This window comes from Neolamprologus multifasciatus, chromosome 18, assembly GCF_963576455.1.
Source record: "Neolamprologus multifasciatus chromosome 18, fNeoMul1.2, whole genome shotgun sequence".
Classification (NCBI taxonomy): domain Eukaryota; kingdom Metazoa; phylum Chordata; class Actinopteri; order Cichliformes; family Cichlidae; genus Neolamprologus; species Neolamprologus multifasciatus.
In genome coordinates, this window is record NC_140456.1 from 558,125 (window position 1) to 571,952 (window position 13,828).

The 13,828-nt window shown below is 47.6% G+C and overlaps 1 protein-coding gene across 2 annotated transcripts; it reads right to left on the reverse strand.

Moving 5' to 3' along the window:
* Nucleotides 1-65: 65 nt before the first annotated feature.
* cyp7b1 (cytochrome P450, family 7, subfamily B, polypeptide 1) lies at nucleotides 66-13,420 on the reverse strand. Of its 2 annotated transcripts, none has more exons than XM_085140826.1 (6): nucleotides 12,200-13,420; nucleotides 6,966-7,102; nucleotides 3,084-3,680; nucleotides 2,543-2,749; nucleotides 2,291-2,469; nucleotides 66-1,207 (listed from the first exon to the last, which is right to left on the reverse strand). In XM_085140826.1, exons 1-6 carry the CDS (start codon nucleotides 12,280-12,282, stop codon nucleotides 914-916), a joined length of 1,497 nt encoding a protein of 498 aa, XP_084996952.1. In that variant the 5' UTR covers nucleotides 12,283-13,420; the 3' UTR covers nucleotides 66-913. The 2 variants fall into 2 exon arrangements, with proteins under 2 accessions (XP_084996952.1, XP_084996953.1); XM_085140827.1 differs by lacking the exon at nucleotides 12,200-13,420 and adding an exon at nucleotides 7,244-7,693.
* Between the last annotated feature and the right edge of the window lie 408 nt (nucleotides 13,421-13,828).

Consider the following 13,828-nt stretch of genomic DNA (forward strand, 5'->3'; position numbering starts at 1 on the left):
CACACGTAACGGGTGTTTTTGAAAACTGAGATTTTCCGTTCTCGTTTAAAAAAATAAAAAATAAAAAAATCCCGTCCACAGACGCAAAAATTAAGGAAAACGCTGCTGGGAACATGCCAAAGCAGCAGGTGGCGCTATATTCCTAACCGTGTAGAAATATTGGCCAATCAGAAGCCTAGAAGCCTGGGTGGGAAAGAGTAAACAAAGCTGGGGCAAAGAAGCAGAACAGAGTCCTGTTTGTGGAGGCACAGTAACTGTGTGTGTGTGTGTGTGTGTGTGTGTGTGTGTGTGTGTGTGTGTGTGTGTGTGTGTGTGTGTGTGTGTAAACACTGCAGAGAGTAATATTAACAGTATTTTGTCCAAGTCCACCATTGTAGAAATCCTCAATCTAACATGTTAACAGCTGACGCTACAGTACGCTCTGGATGCTTGTGTCAAAGCTAAGCTAAGCTAACCGCGGCCGGACTTACTAAAAGTGTGGACTGTTCCTTTAACTTTGAGAGCGTTAATATGAAAGCAAATGCACCACTGTTTGCCTGAAGCTCCTGGCTCATACAGCATTTACACCTCGGTGCTATACAAAGGTACATACTGGCTAACAGTCATCAGACCCGAGGCACAGAAAACAATAACAAAGGTGCAAAAATACGTAGTAATTACTTTCGGTCTTCTTTTAAAACTGATGAAGCTTTAAGGCAAAAATCAGGCTGGAAGCTTCAACCTGTCCAACGTCTCCACAGCCGCTCACGTGCAGCACGTCCAGGCACAGAAGTGCACGCCGTGAGGGCGACGCTCACAGGACGACTGAAAACGAAGCAGAAATTAGAAAAATCTGAGCAGAACTCTTCTGCTCTACGAACACCAGGTTGGATAAGCCCGTGCAGAGGAGCCTCACCTGCTGGGGGGGTCCCCGTTACACAGGCCGCAGCCTGTAGCGGAAGCGGACATCTTCAGCTGGCAGCATGACACCCAGGCCGGCTCTGCTGAGGTCCAAGGTGGCTTTGCTCTGGCCCTCCTCCAACTCCAGGTCCAAGTAAAGCAGGATCACAGACAGGAACTGTTTGATCTCATTGATCGCGAAGAAACGTCCGGGACACTTGGTGGCGCCTGAGCCGAAAGGCATGAGGTAATGCTTGAGCTTCTGGCCGTGCTTGTAGAAGTTGGTCTTCTTCTGGCCGTTCTGCATGTAGCGGTCGAACCGGAACGTCTGACGGCAGAGAGAAGAGCGACAGCGTGACGAACAGTCAAACGTGGCGTCCCTTCACTTCAAATGAAAGTTACAGCTTCGGCTATAAGCCCTGAGAGGAAGAAACCACTGACTTAATAAACCTGCCACAGAATGATGACCTTTCACCCCACAGAACCAAGTCCGCCAGAGCTTATATTATATGTTTACAGGCTGTGGAGCCATTTTTGGGAGCATTTCAAGTTGCTATACATCAATACAACCATTACAGCCTAAATTTTAATAATATGTCTGCATTAAGTGCATAGTAATTACATAAATTGCAAAAAAGTGCAATAAACTACAAAAAAATTGAAAATCGTTTTTGTTTTTTTAACATATATTTCTAGTTAGAGAAATTTAAGAGGCTTATCCCTCAAAACTGTAAATACAAAAAAGTTGCACAAAATAGTTTCCCACCACAGGAAATTTATTTTGAGTGTCTTCATAGTTTTATTTTTGAAATACACCAATTTTTATACACTGCAGGAAAAACAAAAATAAATATTATGATGCAAATTTGCAAAAAAGCAGCATATGCATCAAAATAAACTATTTCCAGCAGTGCAATATGAGTCCTAAGCATCCCAGAAACCACACAGAAAGTCATAAAGTCAAAGATAACTTTTAAAAACACCAGTATAGGCTCATGAGGCCCTGATGGGAAAAAAAAAAAAAACTACATTTCCGCGAAAATGATGTCACTTCCGGTTTCGGGCAGGTCATGGCGGACATGTGAAAGTTCGCACTGACGTCTATTCCAACGTAGGAAGTGTTACAAACAGCTGATCGGATCAGCAAAGTGTGTTTCTGGAATATTATGGTTTTGTTGCTGCAAGTGCTTTTTATGCAGTTTTTGCAAAGTTATATGTGGAAGGAAACTGTGACCGAGGACAAGCTGATGGCATAAGATGTAAGTACAACTCCTCTGGTTTCATATGCAAAAAAAATATTGCGCTAGCTTACGTGGTTGCAGAGCTACCGGGATTTAAAAGTAGTTATGCAAAACAGAGCGTGCTGCTCTGACCGGCTTTAAAGGGTTAAGGTGCCCTGAGTCCAGCGTACCTGTGGGTCCTCGTAGATCTCGGGGTCCAGGTGCATAGCCTGAGGGTACAGGGCGATGATGTCTCCCTTTCTGACGGCCGCCGAGCGCTCGGCATCCAGACGCAGACTGAAGTCCTCCTGAGCCACCCGGATGTTCATGGAGGCCGAGCACAGGCGGAGGCTCTCCTCAATGGCGCTCTCTGTGGAGAAAGTCAACGATCTTCAGCTTCACATCTCCAAGTGTACGAATGCAGAATCTCTGTGTGCACGTACCCATGTAGAGAAGCTTCTCCAGGTGCGCTGGGGTCAGCGTCACGTCCTTATCTCTGCTGAATTCCCCTCCGCTGAGTCTCAGGACGTCCTCGAGCTCCCGACGGACGAACTGCAGCGCCTCAGGGTGACTCACCAGGTAATACACCACCCAGAAAATAGCAGGAACCGTGTTCCCCAGAGACGCCCACAGGATGGCGAAGTGATGAGCTGAAAGTCAGCAGGATGCAGAACGTCATCCACAAAAAGCTTCACGTTTAAACTCAGGTCACAAAAACAGTTATTGTCAATATTGTGGGCTGTTGAGCTGCCAGTGGTGCAAATCCATCAGGAGCTGCAGACACAAAGCAGGCTGACATTACGCTTCTGCAACAGCTTTAAAGCCGAGTCAGTTCAATTTAAATGAACTCCACCATTAAATAAACATCATCATGGAGCCAAAACTGGAAATGACAAGTTCACGCCCACGATGGGTGTTGACCTCTGACCACAGCTGAGCCGCTCGAGGCAGCAGAAACATGTTGGACAGCAGCTCATCATCTACCTGCTTTGTCGTAATCCCTCAGCGTGTCGTACTGCTCAAACATCTCGGATCGCATCCTGACGAACTCTGACGAATGTGACCAGCAAGACATCTGGTGCGGCAGGAAGTAGTTGATGAGCCTCTCGCGGATCGCCTTGGTCCGTCCCAGCAGCCAGATGGGGATCTGAGCGATGAGGAGCGGAAACATCTTGTCGAACTTGACGAAGTCCGTCTCCAGGACGCTCATCCCGCTGTGGCGGCTGGCGGACGGCGGCTTGCCGTACATGGTGAGAAAGGTCGCCTCGAACATGATCGAGTTGCAGAACTTGTGCATGTAGGCGGTCTTCCAGCTGCTCTCCTGGTCCAGGTAGTCCTGACGAAACACCAGCATCAGGTTACCCATCATGCTCTCTGTCAGGGGCGCGAGGTTGTCCCCTTGGAGGAGGATGAAGCCGCGTGTGATCTGCTCCTGCAGGCCGGGGAACTTGCTGGTGACAGGTGGGTAGCCGAAGGCGAAGGGCGCCACCCTGTTGGAGAACTCGTGGAAGTCCAGCTGCCGGCCTTGCTTGATGATGGTGGGATACAGTAAAGGATCCATGATGAAGGTCATGTATTTACCTGCATTTATAAAAGAGGCGTATCAGGTGTTTAATCAGACTTTAAGATAAAAGGTCAGCAAAAAAACAGCTGGAAAGATCAGTGGTCCTGAAGAGAAACAGCTGGAGGACTGATCGCTTTGAGCATGTGCGTACACAGTAGCGGTTTTAGATACGGGCGACACGGGCGGTTGCCCGGGGCGGCATCGTGGTGGGGGCGGCATCACGGGCATCGGCAAAAAAAATAAAAAAATAAAAATTGCTCGTACTCATGCTGCCCCGACGTCATGCCAGCGCATATTGGGAATGTCACAGGCACCGATAGGTTTTCTATCGCCCATTTGCTGGGAGTAAGGGCGCCCTCCGTTTGCGAGGTGCGCCTGCTGCTTGCTGCACAGAGAGGAGAGGGCGGGGCGGCGGGGGATTCTCTGACCGGCTGGAGCAGCGTCTAATAACCAACTCGCAAAATAAAACAAAAAATAAACAAATCAACAAACACGAAAACACCAGACATCATGATACAGACTTATCATTTGCACCGATGTCTTTTTTCGAAATTCTGTACACGAAAAGTGAGCGAGAGCCCTCGGTGCGCCTGCTCGCTGCTGAAGTCAAAGTAAACTTTATTGTCATCTCCGCTACATACAGTCCAGTAGAGAGACGAGACGACGAGGCTCCAGTTACAGCAGTGCAAGTAAACAAACAATAAATATAAGAAGAGTAAGAAAATAAATATACACTTTAGGACCAGGGGTAAAGGATCAATAACAATTTAAAATTTATAATTTAAAGTTTCACACACAACCTGTCGAAAGGGGAGGGGCCTGCTGCTTCCAAATAGAGCACATTTCATTTATAATGATGTAAATCCAAGCTCATTATCTCTTCATGATTTGAATCCTGGGTTGTGTGAAATCCCAGAAATGCACCTTAGACAAAGTGAATCTGTGAACTAAGGTGTAGGTGTGTTAGGTCATGTTGTGTTGATCCTCAGGTTGGGGATTTGTGTTCATACTGGAGTGCAAAATTAAAACCAAGATGGACAAGAAAAGTTCAAAGCCATCAGGTGCTCAGTTTAGAAAAAAGAGAAAAGAAGAGGAGGAGAAACGAGCAACAGATGCAGGTAAGCAGATGTGTGATTGGATGATGGCAGGTCATCCTGAACCAATCAGAATACTTTATTAATCTCTAAGGAAATTATGTGGGTTATAGTTGCTCCAAGAAGAAATGGTAAAAATAGTAACAGTAACAGACTAAACTCCAAACATTATGTTACAGATTTTAATATTAATTGTCAGTTGTTGATTTGTCCTGTTCTCATTGTGTGATGAATTATGATGGCTGTTTGGTAGCCGTTTGCATACAATGCCAGAGGGAGTGTTCGCCCAGGGCGCCAAACAGGCTAGGACCGCCACTGTGCGTACATATAAGTCGTGTCCAAATTCATGGGCTGCATCCTCCTGAGGACCCGGCCTTCGCGGTCTACGTGGGCCGGGTCCTCAGAAGGTTGGGTAGGCCGGAAGTAAACGGCTGTGAAATTGGACGGTGGAGCCTTCTGATGAGCGTCACCGCTGTCTCGGTGGAGTTTAATAAACTCGGCCGTCTGCTCCTTGCTGTCTAAAATCTAACAGGACACTGGCGTAAACTCTCAACCGTCTCATACTTCTGTTTAATCAGTTTTCTGTTTGACGTTTAGTCAGCTGTGTGAAAACCACCCGGGGGATTAATAAAGTTTTATTTTATCTAATCTAATAACTTTAATCTCAGCCAAACCGATTTACTCAGGAACAAACAAAACACTGAAAAAAGCCCAACAATAACATTTTTACGTTGTCTAAGTGACTTATATATCACGTTTAACCCGAGTAGCGAAAATCTGAAAATGATGTGCCGGGAGTTGTGCCGTTCTCGGCGGCTTCAGTGACCCTCGAGCTCCCGGCGAGCTCTCGAGCTGGTGGGTGGCAGACTTCTCCGAAAATGTCGAAGCACTTTTGCAAATATACGATATCTTGATAAACTGAGCAGATGTTTGATGTTTACACAGCTACTTTCTCACCTGAAAATATCTTAAAAGTTTATTTTGTGACCCAGAAAGATCAGTAAGAGTAATTTTAAAACTTAGTAGCGGCCGTCATTGTTGGAAACTGGAGTTTGGCTGGGCCGCGCTATGAATTCTGGGATATGGTGGACCACGAAGGACACACCCATCCTTCAAATTCGGGGAAAAGGAGGACGCATTTGTCGGCTGCATTCGGAGGAGTCTACGAATTCGGACAGCCTTCGGCGCGTCGCTGTGACGTAATCGGTCTACAAATGCGGCCTCAGGAGGAAGCAGCCCATGAATTTGGACACGACCTATATACACAAGACAGTATTCTCCTTCCTGTATATACAGGAAGGAGAATACTGTCTTCTAGTACAACAGGTGCTCAGAAAGCAGAGGGAAGAAGTTAGCTCAGCTCAGTCATGCAGCTTCTTCCTGAGTGTGCGTGATATGTTGTATTATCATGCTGCCTCAGCCCATCACTGCATTAAACCACGTCTTTATACACAGTTTAACCCAAACACAGACTCACAAAAACCGTTCCCAGACGTTCTCACCACGAGCACTTTAAAATCCCCCGTCTCTGTGGTCCAAAGGATCTTAAATAGCAACTGGTAATAGATTACTTTGAGCTCTAAACATTAACTCTAACAGCTCTAACAAAGCCCTGAAGTTTTAATTATTTTGACTGTAAAAATAAGACATTTGTATGATAAAAATACCCAACTGTGTGTGTTATACACTGAAAAGATAATTTTGTGTATTTTTATGATTGTTTCCTCACAGCTCGACACTCGAATGAGAGGAAACGTCTGCAGAGATGTTATAATCTGTAATTTGGTCGTGACTACGTCTGATATCAATCCTAAGAATTTATTCTGCTTTTTCATTTTCTACTTGTGTCTGCGTCCCATCGTTCACCTTCATTCTGTCTTATTCATTATTGATAAGTTCCTCAGAATCATTCCCAGAACAAACATATTAGTATAAATAATATAAAGTTTGACTATGTAGAAACCTCGAGCATGACATTAATATGTATAAAGACCCGGGAACAGCTCGCGGTCACTCAGCTGATAAAGCAAAGCTGGACACAGGCTCAGCCTGTCACCTGCTCCGTAATAATCTGTGCCCACACTTGAATAGTTTACAGGATGTTGATGAATGACTGAAGTGCAGCTCTGGACGTTCTAACGAGTTTGTGCTGCCAACGTGCAGACAGCCTCTCTTTAATGGGGCTGCAGGGACGCTGGAAATACCAACCTGCTATCTGGACCGTGAACACATCTCCAAACTTCCTCTGATGTTCTGTCAGAAATCTGTGGGCATCTTTCCCAAACTCCAGCGCTTTTCCAATGAAAGGAATCCAGCCTTTTATTAACGGGGGCTCATCTTCTCGTCTGCAAGCGACACAAGAGAAACCACATTATTTCACCTCTGTGACACAAACAGTTTATCTGATCTGAACTTTGTTCCTGAGATTGTGAAACTGTAATAAAGAGTAACCTCGGGCAGAAAACACTCCCTCCTATAAAACACACCTGCTGCTGATTATTAAACAGGCGTCTGCCTGCTGCGAGCTTCAGGACCTGTTTTCTGTGTCGCTGCTGTTCGGCTGATCGCACACTGATGTCGTCCTCTCAGTGTGTCAGGACGCCGTCAGCTCACATGTAAACTTGCCTTTAAACAGTAATCAGTGCAGTTTGTCACTGTTTTACTGCAAGCAGCCTCACACGCTGCATCAGCTCATGTGTGCGCTGGATTAACGCCGTAACCCTGAGCTGTGTTCACCCAGAGCTCTGCCGTGGTACAGACGCCTCCTGCTTCTGTCTTCCTCCATTAGTGGAAGCCCGAGTGTGGTGAAGGCGTTTCCCAGGAAACACAAAAACACGTCCGGCCCAGACACAATCTGAGCTCGACTTCCTGACATCAACAGTGCGTTTAAGCCGAGTCTTTGATCCGAGCCCTAAACGATACCTGTAATACCTGTAATACCTACAGCAGAACATGCTGTAGGTATTACAGGTATTGCACTGCAGTGGTTTGTATCATATCTATCTAATAGACTCCAATTTGTGCATGTAAATGGAGAGTCCTCTTCACACACTGAGGTTAATTATGGAGTTCCACAGGGTTCAGTGCTAGGACCAATTCTGTTTACATTATACATGCTTCCCCTAGGCAGCATCATTAGAAGACATAGCATACATTTACACTGCTATGCAGATGACACCCAGCTCTATCTGTCCATGAAGCCAGATAACACACACCAATGAGTTAAACTGCAGGAATGTCTTAAAGACATAAAGACTTGGATGGCCACTAACTTTCTGCTTCTTAACTCAGATAAAACTGAGGTCATTGTACTCGGCGCTGAAAAGCTTAGAAATTTGGTATCTAACCAGATTCTTACTCTGGATGGCATTACCTTGGCCTCCAGTAACACTGTGAGGAACCTTGGAGTCATTTTTGACCAGGACATGTCCTTCAACGCACATATTAAACAAATATGTAAGACTGCGTTCTTCCATTTGCGCAACATCTCTAAAATTAGAAATATCCTGTCTCAGAGTGACGCTGAAAAACTAGTTCATGCATTTATTACTTCCAGGCTGGACTACTGCAATTCATTATTATCAGGATGTCCAAAAAACTCCCTGAAAAGCCTTCAGCTAATCCAAAATGCTGCAGCAAGAGTACTGACAGGGACTAGAAAGAGAGAGCATATTTCTCCTGTTTTGGCTTCCCTTCATTGGCTTCCTGTTAAATCCAGAATTGAATTCAAAATCCTGCTCCTCACATACAAGGTCTTAAATAATCAGGCCCCATCTTATCTTAATGACCTTGTAGTACCATATCACCCTATTAGAGCACTTCGCTCCCGCTCTGCAGGCCTACTTGTTGTTCCTAGAGTATTTAAAAGTAGAATGGGAGGGAGAGCCTTCAGTTTTCAGGCCCCTCTTCTGTGGAACCAGCTTCCAGTTTGGATTCAGGAGACAGACACTATCTCTACTTTTAAGATTAGGCTTAAAACTTTCCTTTTTGCTAAAGCATATAGTTAGGGCTGGACCAGGTGACCCTGAATCCTCCCTTAGTTATGCTGCAATAGACGTAGGCTGCCGGGGGATTCCCATGATGCATTGAGTTTTTCCTTTCCAGTCACCTTTCTCACTCACTATGTATTAACAGACCTCTCTGTGTTGAATCATATCTGTTATTAATCTCTGTCTCTCTTCCACAGCATGTCTTTTATCCTGTCTTCCTCTCTCACCCCAACCAATCACAGCAGATGGCCGCCCCTCCCTGAGCCTGGTTCTGCCGGAGGTTTCTTCCTGTTAAAAGGGAGTTTTTCCTTCCCACTGTCGCCAAAGTGCTTGCTCATAGGGGGTCATATGATTGTTGGGCTTTTCTCTGTATCTATGAAGCGCCTTGAGGCGACTTTTGTTGTGATTTGGCGCTATATAAATAAAATTGAATTGAATTGAATTGAACGAGCCGCGAGGACAGAAACACTCCACCCAGCTGCAAGTTTGGACAGAAAGCTTCACTTTGATGTCGACGATGAACATGAAACAAAGTATCAGTTTCACAACGAGCATCACATTTACACGTTCGTGCCTCAACAAGACTCGACGTTCAGCGTAATCAGCAAACAGGGATGAAACCTGACTTAACGAGGACACAGACTCAGCTCTCTGCGTTTGCAGTCGTCAGTCACATGTTCTGTGTTCACACTGCTGATGGACTCACAAACACACAACGTGACCCCAGAGAAGCGCAACACAAACACAGCGTTTCTGAAAGCGATGCAGGAGGACGACAAAGTGAGGCCTTTCTCTCCGAGCTGCTCCCTTCAGGAGTCCCAGCGTCCTCCTTCACTACGTCCACAAACCTGAAGCCTTCCTTTACATCTGTCTTAATCACCTTCACTGACCGCGGTGACTTCAGGTAAAAAGGACGCACACAAAGAGATGTCTTTAAACGTAACCACGACTGCACGACTCCCGCGGGCCGTGAGAGGACTGGTGACTCCGGGGGAACAAAGAGAAACGCGGCCCTGCCGGTCCGAGCTGCAGGGCGCCTCACTGCCTCCAGAAAACAACAACAAAGCACCGAGCAGCAGGGTCATTGCTGCGCTGCATTCATGCGCAGCGGCTGGAAACGGTCCACCCTTTAACAAATCTGAGGTTCTCGCTCAGTGTTCCCCTGCACTTCCAGTCTTTGTGCCTCACACTGAGAGGAACTTCCTCCTGGGAGCAAAAGGTCACGGGACACCCTGGAGGCCCAGTTCTCCTCAAACACAGACAGGAAGCCTTTCATTGGGGCCAGACACGATCAGTTAATCTGCTCTCGTTACGTCATCTGAATACAAAACAGCTTTATTTCTTTCGCACATTTAAAACCAAAGTAAACTAAAGTGCTTCAGGTTAAAACACCACAGATATCTGAATCAAACCAGAGACCCCTGCGTGCCTTTCTATCCCACGCCGTGACCACACTGTCCGTCTCATCCAGGTGAAACCGCGCGGCTGGGTCACTGATATTTCAGAGACATCGTCATGCTCCGTTTAGATGAACCTGCAGCAGCAAAGTGTGGAAACTGAGGAATGACACGCTGTGTGTTGGTCCACACACCGAGTGTCCGCCGTGAGACGCTGAGTGTGTCAGAGACCGAGACGTGGAGGCGCTCGGCGCTCTGAGAACGACCGCGGGGACAAAGAGTTCAAGAATGCACGACAGAAATATGTGGAACATCCCAGCAGATGGACATCGGCGCTCCCACTCAGCTGTGGGAATCCAGCAGAAGGATCCAGGACAGAGCTGAACGGAGCGTGCGGTCTGAGGAGGCACCGTCCTGGAACAGCAGCGCTCCGAGTTTGAAGCCGGAGCGTTTCAATCCTTACAGTCGTTCGAGATGCTCGGAAACTCTGGACAGGATGTGCAACCACAAATCTGCTGCGAGAAGAAAGAAAGCAGAGAAATCTGCCTTCAGAGTTTCTGGAGGACGCCACTCACCTGTCGATGCTTCATGATTATCAGGGTTAGCCGCTCGCTTCAAACACCGAGTGAGCCGAGGGCGTCTTCAAACACGCCACACTGTTTCAGCTTCACACCGGGCGCATCAATCAGATGCTCCTCAAATGATCCGGTGCCGACCAAATTCATCCAAACATGGCTCAGATATCTCACCTGCAAAAGCATTCGTCTGTACTGCGCTGGAGCCGAGGACAAGCCGAAGGGAAGCCAGCCGTTCACAAAATGTGTGATAAAGGCTGTGAGTGGCGTGCTGCTGTCCTGCAGGACGCCCTGATGGTCCGCCTCGCACCAGCGCTGAGCACGTGTCACGCCGCGTCAGAGACGGGATGCATCCCATTTCATCCTCATCTTTGGAACAAGCAGCCGTCTCACCTGCTGATCTGGGGTCAGCTGGAACAGGTGACTCCCATAAATCACGGCTGCATTTCTGCACCTCACCGTACGCCCCTCCCCTCCAGCGCCAGGAGTCGACTTACGCCGGTTGTAACCAGTGATCGCCGTCTACAGGGCAAACAGCCGCAACTCGCCGCAGTCGCCCGGCGCGAAGGATGAGGGTGATGTCACGGTTCCTGCCATTAGTAACTGGGATGACCACCCTGGACCGATTCCCCCTCTGCAGGGTGATGGCGGTTTGCCCTTCTGGTAATTCTGACGCGTCCTCACCTCTGCACACGCTCACTGCAGCAGTTTTGCAGCCCTCGGGTTTCTCCACCTCCGCTGATTGTTTTGCAGTTCTTCTGTGGTTCATTAACTTTCACTGATTTGCTGCAGCATCGATCTGCTTCATTCATCTTATCGATGAGTCACCCGAGGATCATCGAGATGAAGCTCGATACCCGAAAGCTCAGTGCTGACAGACTGAAGTCCTGCACGAGTTCTGTTCATCAGAGTCTCCGAGGGGAGCAGAAGCCTCTCCTTCAGCTGCAGTTGTCCTGAGGAGGTGTTGAGGAGATTCACGATCTATCTGAAGCTGCCTCTAAGACTCAAACTTCAGCCCAGCTTCTGTGACGTCTCTGTGACGCACCAGGTCTGCGTGAGTCGGAGCTTCTCCCCACTTTGACCTCTGGTCTCTCACTCAGTGACCTCCTCCTCCATCTCTTTGTTTCCTTTCGTGTTGATCTTCTTCCACTTCCTGTGGCAGCATCAGTCTCGACACACTTCCATCCTGTGAGTCTTTAACGGGATAACGAGCACTTCCGTCCCGCAGTGACCCCAGGCTGCCCCACCCTTTGCTTCGCTGCTGGGAAACAGTCGGACAGCAGTGAACGTGACGCGGGTCAAAACCACAGAACAAACACGAAACAACATTCATGAATAATGTTACAATACCGAGAATCATCGACACGTTTCAGAGCCAATCAGGAGCTCCGCGTGCAACAACTTTTATCATCAACACAGAAAAATCAGAACCGAGCCGGGCCGGGCCGGGCCGAGCCGAGCCGAGATGCGGGCGGACTCACCTCGTCCTGCCGCGCAGCACCAGCACGAGCAGCGGCAGCAGCGGGAGGAGCAGGCCGAGCAGCAGCAGCAGCAGCGGGGACATGATCCTGCCTCTGTCCGGGACTCACACCGGAGCTCTACTCTGCGGGAGCGCGCACACACTTATATACGCGCACATCACCGGAAGCTTTCAAAATAAAACACACCAACTTCAGTTTGTTTTTACTGATCATATGGATGCCACGTGTGACACACACAATATAAAGTTATAATAACAAAGACAAAAACGAGGCCACGAAGACTCAACTCTCCTTCACTGAGTGCGTGTTCTTCGTGGATGTGGGGTTGGAGTGGAGGCTGTCAGCTGGGACAGCAGCCCACGCCTGTGAAAACCACCAACACTGTTAGCGACCGTGAAAAGAAGTCAGGCAGCTTCCTCTCTAATCACATCACAGTGTCTGATGAAGGGATGAAGGCGGATCAGGTGATCGGGGGTTTGCTTTCATGAGACCAAAATATACCTGACCTAATAAACAAGTCTGTGCGAAGTAAAACGAGTTCATGACTGTCACAGGATAACATTGCAGTGTCTCCTGTTCTGTCTTCTCTTCTTTATTTGTGCATGTTTGTGCACATTGCACTTTACGTAGTCCTGTGTTTGTGTGTTACATGTCGCAGCACCACTTCACTCTGTGCTGTACGTGGTTGAAATGACAATAAAATCTGTCGATTCATTTAAATGAGTTTGTTTGTGAGACCAGCTAAGAGAACAACAGCATCCAGTATTAACCAAACTTTGGATTTGCAGATTCAGCGGGTTTCGTTTTTCCACACAGTTAATCCAGGAAAGGCTTTAAAATCATGAAGTCAGACGGTTTCCTGACAGACTGAAGACGTCACCTGGATGAGTTTCTCCCACTAAACGCTACGTCCAGATGAACAGAATCAACTTTTGGAGATTTACTTTCCTGGATGATTGAGATGCATCAAGACAACTCATTTGAAGTGTTGTGTACCTAAAACACCGCTTCTCCTGAAAGCCTGGGAGACACTGCAAACAGCCGAGTGTGTGTGTGTGTGTTGTGCTGACATGAAAACGATTATCTAGGAACAGGAAGGAGACAGAACGCGAGCTGAGGCGCTGCTCTGGTTCTGCAGCGTGAGGTAAAGTGTAAACCTGCTCAGTGCACACTCACAGAGTCCACTCACAGAGTCAACGTCCACTCACAGAGTCAAAGTCCACTCACAGAGTCAACGTCCACTCACAGAGTCAACGTCCACTCACAGAGTCAACGTCCACTCCCAGAGGAAGCAGCGAGTCCCTGCTGTGTGCGTTCTGCATGCCTGACACGCCGAGCTGTGCTCCACCCGGCAGCGGAGGAGAACAAAGGAACAAAAGATCAAAGTATCAACAGGACGTGTTTTTGCAGGGCAGAGCCTCTGTAATAGCTCTGATCTCAGATAACGTAGCTTTACAAATCATGGCTCTTACACCTAAATGTGTTTCAGATGAGTCCAGCGTGCAAAGGCAGCAGAGTGTGCTCTGTCCTGTATATGCAGGAGAAAGCGGTCAGATGACCTGTGAGCACAGCTCCATAATTCAATTAAACTCTTAAGACCCACGTCTACCTGATCTCCTGCCTTTTGCC